Genomic DNA, 19,616 nt, shown 5'->3' with positions numbered 1-19,616 from the left:
CCACTCGTTTGCTGGACACATGCTGTTCATGCTCCACTCGTATGCTGGACACATGCTGCTCAAGCTCCACTCGTATGCTGGACACATGCTGCTCATGCTCCACTCGTATGCTGGACACATGCTGCTCATGCTCCACTCGTATGCTGGAGACATGCTGCTCAAGCTCCACTCATATGCTGGACACATGCTGCTCATGCTTCACTCGTATGCGGGACACATTCTACTCAAGCTCCACTCATATGCTGGACACATGCTACTCATGCTCCACTCGTATGCTGGACACATGCTGCTCAAGCTCCACTCATATGCTGGACACATGCTGCTCATGCTCCACTAGTATGCTGGACACATGCTGCTCACGCTCCACTTGTATGCTAGACACATGCTGCTCAAGCTCCACTCCTATGCTGGACACATGCTGCTCAATCTCCACTAATATGCTGGACACATGTTGCTCACGCTCCACTCGTATGCTGGACAAATGCTGCTCATGCTCCGCTCGTATGCAGGACACATGCTGTTCATGCTCCACTCGTATGCTGGACACATGGTACTCAAGCTCCAATCGTATGCTGGACACATGCTGCTCACTCTCCACTCGCATACTGGACACATGCCGCTCACGCTCCACTCGTATGTGGGACACATTGTGCTCATGCTCCACTTGTATGCTGGGCACAAGCTGGTCACGCTTCACGCGCATGCTAGACACATGCCGCTCACGCTCCACTCGTATGCTGGACACATGCTGCTTACGCTCTAGTCATATGCTGGATAGATGTCACAAATTCACCATTTACAAACCAGATAAATCACACATGTGCCAATCACACATAGGACACATACTGCACGTATACTGTAGAATACATGCCAGCCAACAAAAACCCCACTAACACATAGGACACATGTCACAAGCACGCAAGTCACACACTGGACACATGTTTTCACACTACACACCAATCAGTTCCCAGTGCAGTCCCTTGGTAGAGTCCTTGTGTGCAGGAGGGAGACATCTCCTGCGAAGAGAAAGGCCGGCCACGAATACAGCTAAACACGCCACCCACCTCCCACCTCCCACGGCTGCAGTAACGTACCCCAGCAAAAGTCAGCTCCTACTGAAAGCCCTACGGTGGCAAAGTGGCCCCCTTCTCCTGTAGATGCCCCGACCCCTGGATTCAGCTGCACCGGTCCTTGCAATCTACTTCTTCAGCTTGCAATGTACTTCTGTTACCAGTTCTTCTATTTGATTTTCTGTTTTTTTATTTATTTATTTATTTTTTAAATTCCCTCTATATGCAGATCAATTACAGTCACAAAAATGTTTGCAGAGAAAAACATGATTTCCACCAATATTTTATTGCTTAGAATCTGTTTTCCGAAGCTCCTAATATCCGGCCATGGTTTTCTCAATCCAGGACACATAGTTACACACCTTTGTATATACACCTGGCTGTCCAGGTAAGGCACAGCCATAACCCCAGGACACTATTCCTTGCAGCTCTCCATTGCAAACCACTGGACCTCCAGAATCACCCTAGAGAAAGAGACAATGAGAATGAGTCCATAGGCTGGAATAGAGATCTGTATTAACCAGTTAATGACCAAATGTGTGATCCTGTCTTTTATACGCACACCACTTCCCAACTGTCATGGACCTTAAAGGGGTGGATTATGCAGATGTACCCAAAGTGGCACTTTTTAGGGAGGCTTTTTTGAATGTTCCTGATTAAATAGGGCTTAAAGGCTTTTAGGTAAGCTATAAAGGATCTGCGCTTGCAATTTAAGCATTAGAAGGGTGCCGGCTAAATGAAACCCGGGAGAGAAGATAGAAGCGGTTTATTTCGATCTTCTCTTTTGAACATACCTGACTAACAGAAAAGGCGGAGACCTCCCGGACCCCTAAAAAGGCAGATGGCAAAGCTCCTGGGCGTATTCTTTAAAATCATGCTCACCTCTTCTCTTTCCTGCAGTCCAGATCACCACTACAGACAACGTCTGGTCTGAGGTCTGTACTAGGGGGGCTCTGGTCTGTATTAAGGGGGTCTGATCTGGGGTCTGTATTAATTTTGTGGTATGATGAAGGAGGGGGTCATATGGCCTATTTGCAATTCAAATCCCATAGGTTAGAGGTGTATCCTATATAAATGGGAATAATGCTAAAAAGTTGGGGCAGCACACACAGCACCAATTTTCAGAATCTGCCTGATGCCCGTTCTCAACACATATACGGCGCTCAATGGGTAATGCCACTGCCTATTTAGAACCCAGCAATTATGTGGCCAATCAGGTGATCGCTGTATGCCCAAGCTACTGGGTATTGGCAGACCCATATCAGCTCTACCTATTGCTAATGTCCCCAATGTTGATTGGGGTTCCATTGGATTACAGTAAAAACTGCTCAACTGCATTGCATTTTAGGAAATGTAGCTTTTTTTTTTAATAAACTGACTGTAGGGGGTCATTGTCTAAAAACTACACCTCCCCGAATGCATGTATGTTAAGAATGCTCTGAACAGACACTGAATCAGGAGGAAGTACTGGGAAATGTGAAGTCAGAGCTAAGAAAAAACAGCAATATTGTTGATACAGCATTGGATGTGACTGGAGTATGAGAAAGTATATGCAAATATATTCTATATTATATGTCGAAGTTAATTGTAAAATGTTGATTTAAGGCAACTGAAAATTAAACCAATTTCTGTCTCAGCCTCAAGAGTTTGGCTTTTACCTGACAAGAGTCTTTTCCCCCTTCTATGTAACCCAAGCAGACCATGTTCCTAGTGATTTGCTCAGGATAAGCGTCATGGCACTGCTGATCATCCAGAATAGGAGCATCCAGACATTGCAGGACATCCGGATAATTAACTAGAAAAAAGATAGAAAACTTTTTTTTTAGTGTCAACAGCATAAAGGTCGTTACTATACATCAAATCCATCTGAAAAGTCAATTAAAGGCACATGAGTGTAAAAAGAAGAGGTTGTCATGGCTCCACCCCTTCCTACTATCAACAGTGAACAGTGATACACACGAATTCAAAATTCTAAAGTCAGTATATACGATCTGACTAATATTCCAAAATTCTTTATTATTGGGACACTAAACATATGTCCACATATATGAGCTTACTGTAGACTGATTATACATTGAACTCATTAATAACCCAGTATGCAGTAAGCTCCTGAGCTCCCCCTAGTGGTGGCTGCAGGTAGAAAGAATATCATAATTCAACTCTATGTCGAGGATTTGAAGATCCGTTTTAGAAAACTGAAGCTCCGACTGATCTAAAGATTACGTTTGTTATGAAAATGTTATGAAATTAATCAGTACAGAATAAAATGGTTTTAGAAGGTGTATATTCACTCTCAGTTAATATAGCAATGGTACTATGCTAAATCTATGCAATATAAAGGGAAAAATAATAAAAAAAACTGTTTCCAAAATAATCTAAAACAAGTCCAAAATAATTCAGTCTTTTGCGTTACTGTGACATCATCATGATCCAAATAGCGTTACACATCTGTGGTTGTCACGCAGCCTAATTAGAGAAGCCCCTCCTCTCGGAAATGGCAGCCAATTGCAGATGAGTTAAAGGGAACTCACTGTGTTCCATAAAAATGAATTAAAGGAACACATCCCTGTGTTATACCCAGTGCTGGGCCTGAGGGATGGTGCATGACGTCTGTATTTGGAGTTCTTTCTGTGTCATGCTCCGCCCCCTCAGACCCTGCAGTAGGCATTTCCTGATGTGTTCCTTTAACTAATTTTTCTGGTACAGTGAGTTCCCTTTAGCTCTTCTCGAGCTGGCTGCCATCGTTCTATATAATAGTGTATGAAATAATGTTTAGATTTGTTTCCTCACCCCCGTCGCTCAGAGTGTTCCCCCATCCTGAGATGAGACAAGGAGTCCCCGCCGGGTCACAGTGAGTCGGTAGACTGACAGGTTGTACTTGGGTGTTCAGCCTTGCTGGCTTTTTCAGCCGGATTAACATGATATCATTGTCAAGAACAGAGGGGTCGTACTGTGGGTGTGGAATGACTTTAGAAGATGCAATGAATTGCTCGGGTCCCTCTAATTCTTTGATGTTATATTCTCCAATCCGGACTTGAATATGCCTAAAATATAAAAATACAACTCATCGTCAATGGGTTCAGAAATGTCTTCTTGGTTGACCTTGGTCATGCTTTAGCATAACACTAAAAAAGCCATTAAAGGGGTTTTCTGGGACTGTAATATTTATGGCCTATTTTTAGGATAGGCCATCAATATCTGATCGTGGGGGGGGGGGGTCCAACTACTAGCAACCCCGTCGATCAGCTCCTTTAAAAACCCCTTCAGGACCAGGCCATGTCTTGATTTTTCGTTTTTGTCTTTCACTCCCCGCCATCCAAGAGCCATAACGGTTTTCTTTTTCCGTCAATAGAGTGATGTGGGGATTATCTTTTGCGGAAGGAGTTGTAGTTTATATTAGCATCATTTAAAGTACAATATAATGTACTTGGAAACTGAAAAAAAAATCTTTGCGGGCTGAAATTGGAAAAAACTGCGAATCCTCCATTGTTTTTTGGGTTTCGTTTTTGCAGCTTTCGTCGTGTGGTAAAAATGACAACTTAACTTTATTCTGTGGCTTAATACAATTACATTGATATCAACTTTATATATATTTTTTTTAGATTTTACTACTTTTACAAAGAAAAAACTTTTTGTAAAAAAAAAAGTTTTGTGTCACCGCATTCTGAGAGCCAGAACTTTTTTATATTTTCGTCGGTTGAGCGATGTGAAGGCTTATGTTTGGCGGGACGAGCTGTAGCTTTTCTAAGTACCCTTTTTTGGTACATATGGCTTTTTGATCACTTTTTATTAAAACTTTTTTTTGCAGCTAAGTTGACCAAAAAAAAACTGTGATTTTGGCATTTTACAGCATTCACTGTACACGTTAAATAATGGTTTATTGTAATGGCTCAGACGTTTACGGATGCAGTGATACCAATTTTGTTTACTTTTTTATTTTTCCCATTACTTGATGAAAATGAGAAAAGGTTTTTTTTTTAACTTTATTTATTTTTTCACTATTAAACTTTATTTAACTTTTTTACACATTTTATTAGCCTCCCTTGGAGACTTGAACCAGCGATCATTAGATCGCCAGTACAATACATTGCAATACTAATGTATTGCAGTATATTGTCATTTTTACAGGCTCTGTTGATTAACAGAGGCAGCGTGAAGGCATTCCTGGGGGTCTTCATTAGGCCCCTGGGCTGCCATGACAACCATCACCCCCCCTCCCCTGATCGCATTGCAGGGGGATGATGAGATGTTGGAGGGGTCTCCCTCCTCTTTCTCATGCCTCAGATGTTGCGGTCATGATTGACTGCAGCATTTAAGGGGTTAAGAAGCCAGGAACAGCACGATCGCTGTTCCAGGCCGTTTGTCTCGGATGTCAGCCGTAATATACAGCTGACACCCGCAGCGTATGGAGCATGCTCCATACTTCTCCGCCTGCATCAGGACATAATTGCAAGTCCTTTTGCGTAAAGGGGTTAAGGGGCCACAGCACTCTTTGAAGTGCCGCATCCCCATCAGTCTTCTTCCAGGCACAGCACCATACAGTTGGTTGTGGCTGTGCTAGGTACTGCAGCTCAGTCTCATTTGCTTGAATAGGACTGAGCTGCTGTGAGCTGCAGTACCCGGCACAACTAAAGATAGGCCATCAACACTACAGTCCCCCAAAAAAACCTTCAAGATCATTTTCTAATATTCATGCCAATCCATGTAGTTATCACATACGGTCTAGATTATTATTATTTGTGGTCTACAAATAAACTTGCACCCATCCAATCTTACATTAAAGGGGTGGTCCTAGTTCCATATGCCAACTGCAAGTATATGAATGTCACAGAGTGGGGCTCTCCAATCGAGACCCCTCTTTATAAGCCAAAGTGTAGAATCCTTGCCAAGAGAGCTCTTGATTTGCCGGACTCGACACGTCAATGGTTGGCCAGTAGTCACATGTGTCTTCCATCAGCAATATCAGTTTATCATCAAGAGTTAGAGATGCCAGACTCACAATGATCAACGAATCACTGGGGTATTGTCCAGATGCTGATTTTACTCATATTCTTCTCATCTTTTTCATCAAATGCCACCCCACTGCTCTTTCTCCTATTGGCTCCACTTTGTGTACTTCTTAAATTTCTTCCGGAAGCTCCAGATCAAATCTATATTCTGCCTATGATGTTCCACTCTCTAGGGTCTGTGGTCAAAATCAAATCCAAGGCTTTAATCAGAAAGGCCAAGCCCAGTGCCCATTTGTTACTTATTTTCCATTGGACTTATATAAATCCAGTCTGATCACTTGGGATCAGGAGGGATTTTTTTTTTGTCTTTTATGGCAGATTGACTCGCCTTATGGGGTTATTTTTTTTTTTTATCAATGTAGGGAAACAAAGTTAGTTCAACTTGACTGACATGTGACTTTTTTCAACCGTACAATCTAACTATGTTTCTGTATATCGGAGTTACTTACTTTTGATAGCAGTGAGCAGCAGACACCACCCATAAAGTATCAATGAGGGACCCCCCACAGAAATGGTATCCGACATTCAGGGACACCTGGTAGGAAACAGAACTTTCTGGACACTTGTAACCTCCGACAATCTTATCATCATCCTCAATGGGTGCCGCGGCTGAAATAAATTAATAAGTAAAAATAATATTCAAGAAGCAAAAACTTTCAAAATATATACAGAATATCTATACAATATCCCAGCGTTGGTGGAATAAGCAACTCAACAAAAGATCTCTACTTATGTTCCTCATGCCCAAACTACCATAGGTTCTTTTAATCTTTGTGAAAACCTTTGTTCCCTTTGTTCTTCTGTATCACTCTGGTTCTTGAGAGGTCCTATTGGCCCCTCTGCCCCATAGGAAAACAGTGGTGTTATAAATGGCACCTAGTAGGTGAGGGGCCATGATTATAATCATCATTAAGGCTGAATGTCCCCCAAACATATGATATAGTGTCATACAGTGTATAATCATACCATACAGTGCCTCGTTAAAAGCATCATACAATAGGGTGCCCAAATAATGGTGCCATACAGTTGCCTAAATGGCAATGCTTTAGAGTGCCACACTGCAAAAATCATATACTATACAGTGCCTAAGTAACTGTGCCACACAATACCTAAATAAATACCTCCATATAGTGCTCAAATAATACAAAAATACAGTGACCAGATAACAGTTCCATGACAGGTCATAAGTGGGGCTCCCATAAAAGTTATGTTTTAGCTACATCCATACTCAGCTTTAGGTAGGTGGGAAATAAAGGCTTTGGGGGTAGGGTTAGTCGTATCGCTTATGATCATGTGGGATGGTGGCATTGGTCATAGAACAGTTGCCGGAGATTTGGATGATCCAGTGATTTAGAAGTATTTTGGTGGGGGGATGGGAATTAATGCTAAAATACACCACGACAGGAGTTAGGCTCTGTTCACATCTGCGTTGTGGTCCCATTCTGATGTTCTGTCTGAGCGTTCCGTTTTTCTCTGTTGTGCACCGGACCCATCGTTTTGCTGGAAGCCATAGCGTAATCGACTATGCTATTGCTTCCAGCAAAATGACGGGTCCAGTGCACAATAGAGACAAATGGAAACCATGGGCACCGGATCCATCACCATTGAAATCAATGGTGGTGGAAACGGAAACCTCTGGTTTTCGTCAGTGTCAGTTTGTGTCTGTTCAGCGTCCTGTTCTGACGGAAACCTCCGAAGGAACGTCAGAACGGGACCACAACGCAGATGTGAACAGAGCCTTAGTGGTACATAGGAGGGGTGTGTATACTGGGATGTTAAATAGGAAGATGTGTATGACATAGCCTGAAATAGATTTGTTTCTGTGAACATATGGCTATAGGTTGATGTCCCATATCTTTCTTTGTTGACCTGCAGTGATTATTTGTATTTGTTTCCTATTGTATTTTATTAAAGATCTACTGAATTTGTGTACTGATTGTGGGGCTGATAAGTTTAACGGGACTCAATAGACTAAATTATAAATGGGATGATAGAACGATAGAGAGGGAGGTTTAAGGGGAACGTAAAAGGAAAGGACCCATATGGGGGGGGTTTAGAGGTTTGAGTGGATTACGATCATGCGGAAGACTCGGGTTGGCCCAAAAAGTGGTGGTTTAACGAAAAGAGGCCCGTTACCATATCCCTCTTATATTTAAAAGAAAGAAGGGGAGGGGGAAGGGAAAGGAAGGGAAAAAAATAGGAACAAATTTGGTTGAGTAGATTGTATACTTTTAGGGTATGTTCACACAAGGTCATTACGTCCGTAATTGACGGACGTATTTCGGCCGCAAGTACCAGACCGAACACACTGCGGGGAGCTGGGCTCCTAGCATCATAGTTATGTACGACGCTAGGAGTCCCTGCCTCGCTGCGGGACAACTGTCCTGTACTGTAATCATGTTTTCAGTACGGGACAGTAGTTCCACGGAGAGGCAGGGACTCCTAGCGTCGTACATAACTATGATGCTAGGAGCCCGGCTCCCCGCAGTGTGTTCGGTCTGGTACTTGCGGCTGAAATACGTCCGTCAATTACGGACGTAATGACCTCGTGTGAACATACTCTTACATTATAGCTGTGATAATTGTATAAAACTGCATGTTTATTGTGATGTGTTTTAGGCATTATCAAGAAAAAAAATGTTCTTCAAATATCCCTTTCCACCAACGTCTCTATACTTCCTTACTGTCTACCCTTGTGTAAGGCTATGCCACTCTAATCCCTGATATTAACTCTTGGATATGAATTAGTGGACATTAATATCTCCTCTAGAAATTATATACAATACACTTGTAGGGAAATTGGGATTTTTTTTCCCAAAAATACAAAAAGTTAAATTCTACATACCAGCAAGTCCCAGGACAAGAAGGAGAAGGAGACGTTTCATGTTCAAACAGTGAAGTGTTTCTTGGCCTGTACTCATCAATATAAACCTTTTAATGGGCTCAGGGTTATCTGTATCATCAGAACACATGTCTGTTCACACGGGTGTTCAGGCCAAGTACTCAATTTAATAAGTAAAGGAACTTTATTATGAATCCACGTTTGGCATTCGACCTGTGGTGGAAAATAGTAACATCTCATTTTTCATTTTCCTGACACAAGAGCCTTCAGCTGCTATTACCACTGAACATAATGCGAGTAGTGAATACGTTTTTATCAAGAGCGTTCACTGACAGACATATTACGGAGATAACAACCCACCATGGCTCTAGTGAACTAGACTTAGATCATTGTAGGTTTATATGTCGAACCTCATCATGTCCGAGTGTTATGTCTTTAAAATACACAGGTAAAAGGGTTATCCAGTCCCTAAAAATTGATGGCCTTTCCTCAGGATAAACGATCAATATCTGATCGGTCAGGGTCCGACTCCCGAGACACCTGCCGATTAGCTGTTTTGAAGGTGCCGCGTCGCTCATACGAGTGCTGCTTCCCCTTCATTCCTTATCTGCTCGCGCGGTGAATCGCCGACACACTTGTAGTAATACATATCGGGAGAAGGCTGTAATACTGTGAACCGCCGCTACATTTGTGTCGGCGATTCACACTAGGAGCAGGTGAGGAGAGAAGGGTAAGCAGCGCTCGTACAAACGATGTGGCCCATTCAAAACAGTTGATCGCCAGGGGTCCCTGCTGTTGAACCCTGATCGATCAGATATTGATGGCCTATCCTGAGGATAGGCCATCAATTTTTAGGGACTGGACAACCCCTTTAAAAGCTATGTAAAGCTTGGTTGAGATATAATTTTTTAGTGTAATGCATGTATATGTTAATTATAGGCACTCTTGTATTATACACAATTTTGTACCAATTCAGCGCTGCAGCTTATATGTATCTAATATACACAAAAGCTGCATAACGCCGTTGTAAGCTCAATCCAATCAGTCTAGCTCCCTGACGGATTCGGCTTAGAGTGGTGTTATGCAGCTTCAGTGCCTATAATCACAATTGTCTCATCAGAGACAACCCCATTAAGATTAGAGCCGCCGCAGCAATCAGCGGGTCACCGTGGCGATCAACAGTCGGTAAGCATCTGATTTTGCTGGGGAAAGCCATGACCAGATCCAGGCTATGGAATCACTAACAGGGTCTGAGTAAAAAGTATGAGACCCCCTTCACATCGCGTTAGTGACTTCTGTCGGAGGTATACATCAGGAGGACTCCCAACGTCCAACAGAAGACTGCAAAGTATTCCAATGTATAGGCATATAGTGCTATACGTTGCCCGAACAGTCCTGACCCCCCCCCCCTCAACCCCCATACTAGGCAGAGAGCTTCTTGGTGCTCTGTCCATGAATGCCAACCCTAGAGAGTATCCTGAGGTCACTATTCAGATATGGCTCTTTTTCGCTCCTCCTGGGAACCTAAGTCACTGGAGCTTTCCTGTGATAGACCCAGTTACGTAACTGTCCATTTATGGACTGTTATATCCCTGAGATAACCTAGGGAAGATAAAAAGAAGCTGGAGACTCTTTATTATATTTTAGGAATAGGGAAAGGGGAAAAGGTTTGTAATTCCTATTAGAAATTTAAAAAAAAAAATTGATTCTATATATTTCTCAATGTAGGTCAAAATTTATTTAGCAGTGCAGAGGACCCCTTGTCCTGCACTTCAAGACGAAAATTTGTCTTTTGTATGCTAATATAATACAACAATAAAGTTGGACTATTACTTGCTGAGAAAGTATAAATCTGCTCACATAGGCATATTATATGCACTGTGTGAATCAGTATTAGCTGTCAATCATTAAACATTGTATCAGTTTTGTGTGTACTGGTATTTGCAATGTTTTCTGTTATTAAATAGACATTGTATCTAATTCTTGTGCTGTGCACTAAGTGAATTGCCAAAGGCTTACAATTTATTAGATATTATCCTTTAGTAACTAGACACTGTATCTGTTCCTTCTGTGCTTTACACTGAATGTGTTATTTTAAGCTTACTAGTCTAGAGACTTTATCAATTGATAGACAGACATAAAATAACTGACAACATATATGAAATAGCAGGCTTATAGGGACAAGATCGTTGCAAAGAATTAGATATAATGTCTGTCTATCAATTGATAAATTCTCTAGACTATTCCTAAAATATAATAAATAACATTAATTGGTGGTATACACCGTTGTAGTTCCCCAAAACTCACTTTGTATATATAAATAAGTGAGGGTTTCAGCAAAATCTCTATTTTGACAAGCTGGAGACTCTGGCTGTTTTGAAGGAGGAAATAGTCAGATCACTGTGCGGGTGGATGTGGGGTATAAAGGCCATGGTAATGGGGTCGGAGGAATGGAGAGAGGGGAGTCACTTGACTCCCACTTGTAGTGGGAGTCCAGAGAGCGGGCAGCATGGATGAAGATGGCGGTGCTGCCATCGTCCCTGTGCAGGAAGTCTCAAACTACCTGATAGTGGCCTGAGACATGAAGACTATTGTACAATCCTGCTCAATATTGGAGGAAAAGGATATTCATTAAAGATTTAGTAAAACCTCAAGGGGGTTGAAAAGTTGTTCGAAAGGTCCTTTGGGACCCCCAGCGATCAGTTCTCATCTTTGGAGAAACCTGGCAGTAAGTGTTCAATTTCCCTGCAGTGCCACCACAGGAGAAATTAAGTATTACACAGTGTACATTCATATCAATGTGTTGTCTGTGTAATACAGGAGAGGACAGGTCCTCCAGAGGGAGAGATGCTCTATGTAACCGCTCTCCACTCTGACCAAGAGATGAGGATCTCGAACAGAGGACACCCCAATATTATCTCAGATTCCCTAATAGGGAGGTATGATAATGTGAATTATAAACTAAACACTTCCTTTAAGATGGGGCGTCGTAGGATAATATCATCACACAGAACTAAGTATTCAAATTTCATAACTAATTTTCCCTTGACATTTGCCCTCTGGGGGGAGCGCTTGGGCACAAAAAAACCTTAAAGGCTATGTACACCTTTGAAATAGTTTATATATATATATATATATATATATATATATATATATATATATATATATATATAAAATTTAAAATAAATATCTAATAAAATTGTCGATCGGTGCGATCGACATACGGACGAATTCAGTATCAGCGGGTCCTGCATGTCTCTGGTGTTTCATAACTTAAATGTGATTGATTACAGGTAAATCTAGTGTAGACCCGCAGGACCCGCTTTCACTGAACCCGTCAGTCCCGCGGACCTGACGGATTCAGGTCTTAGCGAACGATACAGCTGCTCTGTATACAGGATACAAAGCAGCTGTATCTCAAAGAGTAAAAAAAAATATTTTTTAATAGAATGAATGTAGGAAGTTGCACCAAATACACTGATCGACATTTTATATATATATATATATATATATATATATATATACAGATGGCAAGATCCTTTATCTTGACTTCTTCAATGATTTTTCAATGGCATTTGTTGTGTGATATCACGCTGCAGCAAGTTATCAGAATCAAGATAAAGATAGCTACGTCCGTGTATATATATATAAACGATTTAAAAAGTGTACATAGCCCTTAAGACAGTCGGCCAAATAGGTGGGCTCGGCTGACTTTCATCTAAAGTGTATGGGCACCTTAAAGGAACAGTGTCATCACAATTTTTTTTTTTTAATATGTTAAAGATGTTAGTGCTTTATTAAAAACGCTTATATTTATTTGTGTGTTTGTGTTTTACTTTTTCTTATTTTTACACTTTTTCTTCCCTATGGGGGCTGCCATTTTTTGTTCCATTTCTGTATGTGTCGATTAACGACACATACAGACATGGAATACGGCAGCCACAGTCCCATAGGGACTGCGAACGGGTCCCGTCCCATCCACTTCTGTGTACGCCGTCTGTGTGGGAACTGCGCATGCGCCGCTCCCACACAGTCCAATTTGAAATGTGCGCCGTCCGGCGCCATTTTCCTGTGGACCGGAAGTCGCGGCCGGACAGTAAGATTACTACTTCCGGTCGCGGCTTCCGGACTTGTGCACTTGGACCAGCGGCAGCAGACGGAGCGGACGGGCCGGAGGGAGCCGCGGCGGCAGGAGCAGGTAAGAGATTTCTATGTATGTTCGTGTTTGTGTACGTTTACTAGTGTATGTAAACCTACTACACTGTGTGTTAGCTCAAAAAATGGCGACACACAGTGTAGGAGGTTAGACCGTTCAAACCCCTCGTTTATCCCGGCACTAGCCAGGATAAAGGAGGGGGGCATTCTCAGAGCTCACTAGAGCGAGGGATTTTTTCCCAATTTTGCAATGCTGCAATTTTGGGAATAGCTCCATCTAGTGACCAGAAATGGGAAATATTATAAATTAGAATCTAATTTATAATATTTCCTGACTCGTGAAAAAAATAAAAAAAATGTGAACAATGTTTAATCACCTACACACTAAATATTTAATTAAAAAAAAACAAACATGTTTTGCTGGCAACACATTCCCTTTAAGATTCCCTAGTTTCATCTACCTGAGAATCGATTTAATATAAAGTAATCTTTATTCTGACACCAAGCTATTTAGGGATTCAAGGAGTGAATGCAGGACCCTATGAACCAAAGATCTATGATTCCATTTATAATCCATAAATACATTCATTTTTATTCATATTTTTAAAACCATTTTGTTCTCCACCCTGCTAAGAAGCTGGGAGTTGTAGTTTAGTCATAGCTAGAGAGCCCCAGGTTGGAAAACACTGATCTATGTTATTAGATTTTCTATTAGGCTTTTATTGAAGGCCAATATGTAGCGGTCCAGTGTCTAAATAGGAAAATCCTAAAATTAGGTAACTTTCTATTGATTATTGGAGCATTTTTTGTGGTGTGTTTATGACCAGTGTTATATTTTATATCACTTACATTCACTTACATATGGAATATATTCAGTTCCTATTGTGGTGGGTGATGAAGGCTTCATAGGAACGTTTACGGTAATGTGGAGAACTGAACAGATATTGGCAAAAATTAACGAATTCTTTCCTAAAATAAGACAGAATAAAACTAGACCAGAGGTGGAAACTGCCACAAATTTATCACAGTAACGCACGCTGTATAATAAATTTCGCACATCTTGCAATACATGTTAGACACTTTTCCTTTCTCCGTCCTGTGGCTGGTGCACGTCAACATTTTGCACCCAAAAAATTTATAAATCTGCCACATTTTAAGACATCTCTTAGCCAAGTCCCCTTTTCTAGACGCTTTTCAAAACTATCTAGTAAAGCGTAAAAAGTGTCCAGAATTCGGATGCATTTTGCTTAGTAATTATCCCCCATAGGATCTTGCCTAAAAGTAATGGTAGAAATGAGTGCCACCAGTAATATGAAATCATATTTTTATTTTATTGCATTTTTACACATATATTTTGTGCTTCTCAACCAAATCTCTCAGGTGCTGAAGTTTAATTGCTTGCGATGGTTTCCTCAATCCAGGACACGTAGTTGCACACTTTGGTGTAGACGCCAGGATACCCTGTTAGTGCACAGCCAATTCCCCAGGACACTACTCCTTGGAGTTCTCCATTGCAAACCACAGGACCACCGGAGTCACCCTGAAAAATATAAGATTGCACGTTAAATGTTTTTGCTTTACTTTTTACATAATTGTATACAGCTCCCTAATACGACACCCATAGAAATTCCAGCCGTATGCCTCTGATGTTATTCCCAATCATATAGAGATTTTTAGGGAGTGGGATTTTTTAAAAGTGGGGTTTCCAAGAGCGTCGGTGCCTAAGGTGGAGACAGTATAATGCCCTACCACCCAATTTTACAGGTAGTACAAGAATTAAAGTAGCACTGGTATCCCTGTATGGGATGATGAAGGAGTTATTGAAAGGGGTCTAGGGCAGGAAAAGATACATATAATTTAATTTGATTTACTATAAATATGTCTAGAATTCTTCGTAAGGATCAGAGCCTTGTTTTTATTATGCAGAACTTCAAATTTGTTTGCTTCCCTCCACAGTCATGATAAAATTCTGTTTACCTACAGCCACCACTAGTGGGAGCTCACTCCATTGGGATTTATACAGTTCCCATTGACCTCTATAATAAATCCATATACAGTGAGCTCCCTCTAGTGGTGGCAGAAAGAAGTGGAGGTTCAGAGGGAGTTTCCAAGAACTAGGAACCACAACCTCCACGTCCGTTGCTGTGGTAACACAACCTATGGCTCCTTAATACAGAACTGTAGGACTTTTCCGTGTGCACGAGGCCTTAATCTGAGAGCTAATATATAGAGTGACTTTTTTATTACCTGGCAGGAATCCTTGCCACCTTCCAGGTATCCAATACAGATCATGTTTTCAGTGATTTGTCTAGGATAGGAATCCTTGCACTCCTTGTCAGACAGGATGGGAGCTTCAAGACACTGCAGGAGATCTGGGTAGTTCACTAGACATGACAAGTGACATTATAAGTAATAGGATAGAATGTGAATTGTTATCTTATATATACTCAGTAGGGGATATACAGAACGTTGACCCGTCAAAATACAGAATCCACATATTACAACTGACTCGTCCTACATCACTCCAGATATTGTGGTACTAGAGTATGCCATGTAGTTCCCCAACTATCTACCATGTGAGTCTAGTCCAGTGTTTCTCTAAGTTTCTAATCCAAGTACCCCAACTCAAATAAACCAAAGTCCCCCATAGCTAAGAGCTCATGGCACAGTGGCTGTATGGCTTCTTTAGTATGGGACCATAAAATCCTCCATGCCCTGCTGTGGAGGTTCCATTGGACTTTGGTATGTACAGAGGTTTTGTCCTGTAGAATCAGTGTTTCCTTATACCAGTACATACGGACTGACTCTGTGTGAAATCAGATATATATGGAGGTACAGTAGAGACCTCATGTACCATTATGGCTACTTTAGAGTATGTACAAAACATGTGCAAGTACCCCCTAGAGATATAACACGTACCCCATGGAGTACACATAACATTGGTTGGGAACCTAGTCTCTTGAGATTAGGTTCACAAATTTGTTTCACAGTATTTTTTTTTTTCTCTCCAAATTAATCTGAACTTGAAAAAGTGCCGGAAAAATAACGTAATCTATGACCTTAAAAAAAACTGATCATGATGAGACTCATAAACTTACCTTTAGCATCGGAGTCCCTCGAAAATGTTTCATAGAATATTACTATGTGCTAAGAGTGATAAATTGCACACTACACAAAATATACACATTTACAGTCAAGCCTACCTAGTCTAAGGCTCAGAGCTGATATATATACATATAGGAAAAAATATTATTGAGGTTTTCAAAAGAATATTCCTCAAAGATGGCACAATGTTGCATGCTATGTTTTTGTATAAAAGATGTCACATTAATTTAATATAAGATTATAGAAAGTTTATTTTCCAATCATAAAGCAGTATAATAAGTGCTGAAGAATAATGATCTCGTATGCTCTTTATATCCCTCACTACAGAGATCCACACTGCGTGACATCAGCACCAAAACTGTGCGTCCGGAGCTCCATGAAATGGGTTTCTATGATCACTACACAGAAGTCTAAGATCATCATGCACAATGCCAAGTGTCGGCAGCTTGTTCTCGGGATGAATCATGTTCCACTATACAGGCAGTCTGCTAGGGGAGAGGATCTGTTCCTGTTTTTCAGGGTTTGGACCCTTATATCCAGTGAAGGGTAATGGTATTGCTACAGAATACAAATACATGTTACACAATTGTAGCTTCCAACTTTGTGGTAACATTTTGGGATTTGGGATTTTGCCAGCATGTTCGCCCCTGTGCACATAGCGAGGTCCATAAAGACATGGGGTGAGTTTGGTGTGGAGAAACTCGAGTGCACAGTGCCCTGACCTCAACCCCATCTAACACCTTTGGGATGAATGGGAACACTGATTATGAGTCAGACCCCCCCCCCCCCACCCCACATCAACACCCGACATCACAAATGCTCTACGTGCTGAATGAGCATAAATTCCAACAGACACACTCCAAAATCTTGTGAAAAGTCTTTCCAGAAGAGTGGAGCCTGTTACAGCTGCAAAAGGAAGGACCAGCTCCATAAATACCCATAGCTTTGAAATGGGATATCCAAAAAGATCATATAGGTGTGATGGTCAGGTGTCCAAATACTTTTGACCAGATAGTATATCTATGACTTGGTACCATTCTGGTTGTATAATAATATCAAAACATTGTACCAAGTAGTCTAATCATAGAAGATGAGCACATTCAATGAAACCATATAAAAGCCAAAAAAAGGGAATAAGCAAATCCAAACTTTTTGGGTTATATAAGAGCATACCCACCTCCACTGCTCAGTGTGTTCCCCCAACCAGAGATTAAACACTGGGTCCCGGCCACATCACAATGAGTGGGTAGACTGATACTTTGGACCCTGGTGTTGAGTAAAGCCGGCTTGGAAAGTTTAATTAACATGATATCATTGTCAAGCAAATTAGCGTTGTATTTTGGATGACGAATGATCTTTTCAGCTGAAATAAACTGTTCGGTTCCTTCCAGAAGCTCGATGTTCTGTTCTCCAAGTCTGACCTCGATGCGTCTACAAGTGAGGAGAGTGGATACGTTTAGTTACATGTTATATGAATGGATATCATTATAGGAGCCGTATATCTTATCAGGTAACTCACGATTTGTAGCAGTGAGCAGCAGAGACCACCCATTGGTCGTTAATCAGGGACCCCCCACAGAAATGGTAACCAGAGTTTAGGGAGACCTGATAGGGAACAGAGTTCGGGGGACAGGTGTACCCGCCTACGATCTTGTCGTCATCATTATAGGGAAAAGCCGCTGTATTGAGACAAACCATTTATATTTATATACTATGAAACATTAACAAAGGTCTTCCAAAATTAACACTGAGGGGTTCCCCAAGACTTGTTGTGACCCAAACACATGTCCACATTGATATGTCCAAATTCTGACCCAATGGAGCCTAAAATACTGGATTATGGAGCTAAGGGATCGAACACACTCCGTCAGCGCTAGTTTGAAAGCTTCATGTAATACTTTCATCTGAGCTTGCGCACTAGGAAACTAGCGCAGGTGCAGTGAGGAGACCCTGATGGACAGAGTGACATCACATTTCCCTCTATTAGCAACCATTTTTGGGACGATAGCAGAGGGCTTGCCCGGTGAGAAGACCTGGAAAACCAGGGCACATCAAAATCCAATATACTGGCGCTGAACTTCTGAATACTGTATATTAGTGAGTGGAATATATCCCCTTACCCACTGTTTAGAACATATATATAAAGTGGCCAACCCCTTTAAATACATAAAATGAGACAACAAAAACAAGTAGAATAAGTATGAGCTTAATGAATGACAGACTGGAACCAATGGAGAGAGGACAATGCTTGCAAGGGCTTTCAATCTCAGGAGACAGCGGGTGAGGGTAGAAGCTGCTCATCCGGTAGAGTAGTGGCAGCAGGGTTATTGTAGGGTGTATGCTTTTCTGAAGAGGGGTTTTCAGGTTGCTTTTGAAGGATTGGATGGTGGGAGAGAAACTTATGTGTCGGGGTAGTGAGTTCCAGAGTATAGCAATGCACGGGCGATGATGTGAGGAGCAGACAAGAGGAACGCAGACAGGAAGGTCTTGTGAGGATCGGAGATTACGTGTGGGAGGTATCGGGAGATTAGGTCAGAGATGTGTGGAGGGGACCGGTTGTGGGCAGTCTTGTACAGTATGTGACGATTAGTATATGAAATTAATTAGCTGGGCAATGGGTAGCCAGGAGGACTGTGGGGAGAGGTAGATTAACTGGGCAGTAGAGTTGAGGATGAATTGGGGAGGTGCAAGAACGTTGAGCTGTAATCTGTGGGTAAACATGGCAGTAAATCTTCAATTTCCCAGCAGCGCCACCACAGGATAAATTAAGTATTACACAGTGTGAATTCATATCAAAGTGTTGTCTGCGTAATGCAGGACAGGACAGGACCTCCAGAGAGAAAGACGCTCTATGTAACCGCTCTCCACTCTGAAATAATTTTAGCACCTTCTAAATAAATATAATAAGAACATAAAAGAGGAAAGAGTGAAAGTTTCTACTCACCAGCAAGTCCCAGGACTGAGAGGAGGAGAAGACACTTCATGATGGTTGAGTGAGAACATCTGAGGGGCAGAGACAGCTTTTATACCTCTCAACGTCCTATCTTCAGATGCCACCAGATGTTTATTCTCACGGACATAATCCCTTGTACCAGATCCAGAACAATTATTTATTTAAGAAAATTTAGCAGAAGGTTTAGTTGGGTCTCATAACATATTTAGCTTAATTTATCAGGGTTTTCCAGGATTTTCAAATTTCAATTTGGGCTCAATATAGAAAAATAAAAAAACGGCAATCAGTGTTAGACTGAAGTTCCTTGGGTCCTCCAGAGGAGATACTGTAAATCTGAGGGCCCATCGTCCAGCTTGCCATAATATTTGTCTACTTTTAACCCCTTCCAGACATCCGCCATATATATATGGTGCACGCAGGGTGGAGGAGTATGGAGCGAGCTCACGGGCTGAGGCTGCTCCACGGAACAAGTGTGTCAGCTG

The 19,616-nt window shown here is 41.6% G+C and overlaps 2 protein-coding genes across 2 annotated transcripts; both read right to left on the bottom strand.

The window, feature by feature from the left end:
* Positions 1–1,337: 1,337 nt before the first annotated feature.
* On the bottom strand, positions 1,338–8,966 carry LOC142664011 (serine protease 1-like). Its single transcript, XM_075842892.1, has 5 exons — positions 8,925–8,966; positions 6,529–6,688; positions 3,861–4,114; positions 2,729–2,865; positions 1,338–1,534 (listed from the first exon to the last, which is right to left on the bottom strand). The coding sequence occupies exons 1-5, from the start codon at positions 8,962–8,964 to the stop codon at positions 1,385–1,387; spliced, it is 741 nt and encodes a 246-aa protein (XP_075699007.1). The 5' UTR covers positions 8,965–8,966; the 3' UTR covers positions 1,338–1,384.
* A 5,422-nt stretch (positions 8,967–14,388) lies between these two features.
* Positions 14,389–19,165, bottom strand: LOC142664010 (trypsin-like). The gene is made up of 5 exons (XM_075842891.1): positions 19,126–19,165; positions 17,701–17,860; positions 17,359–17,612; positions 15,324–15,460; positions 14,389–14,616 (listed from the first exon to the last, which is right to left on the bottom strand). The coding sequence occupies exons 1-5, from the start codon at positions 19,163–19,165 to the stop codon at positions 14,467–14,469; spliced, it is 741 nt and encodes a 246-aa protein (XP_075699006.1). The 3' UTR covers positions 14,389–14,466.
* Positions 19,166–19,616: the final 451 nt, after the last annotated feature.

Source organism: Rhinoderma darwinii, chromosome 11 (assembly GCF_050947455.1).
Source record: "Rhinoderma darwinii isolate aRhiDar2 chromosome 11, aRhiDar2.hap1, whole genome shotgun sequence".
NCBI lineage: Eukaryota > Metazoa > Chordata > Amphibia > Anura > Rhinodermatidae > Rhinoderma > Rhinoderma darwinii.
This window is presented reverse-complemented; position numbering and strand designations above follow the sequence as displayed.

Bases quoted from the DNA above. Each gene is read 5' to 3' on its own strand.
- LOC142664011 (XM_075842892.1), bottom strand. From the start codon at position 8,964: ATGAAACGTCTCCTTCTCCTTCTTGTCCTGGGACTTGCTG. The intron at 6,689-8,924 runs GTATGTAGAATT...AATTTATTTCAG, and splicing joins TCTTGTCCTGGGACTTGCTG to CCGCGGCACCCATTGAGGAT. The intron at 2,866-3,860 runs GTGAGGAAACAA...TCTTTTTTCTAG, and splicing joins GAACACTCTGAGCGACGGGG to TTAATTATCCGGATGTCCTG.
- LOC142664010 (XM_075842891.1), bottom strand. From the start codon at position 19,165: ATGAAGTGTCTTCTCCTCCTCTCAGTCCTGGGACTTGCTG. The intron at 17,613-17,700 runs GTGAGTTACCTG...CCTCACTTGTAG, and splicing joins GCTGCTCACTGCTACAAATC to ACGCATCGAGGTCAGACTTG. The intron at 14,617-15,323 runs GTAATAAAAAAG...TATATTTTTCAG, and splicing joins GTGGCAAGGATTCCTGCCAG to GGTGACTCCGGTGGTCCTGT.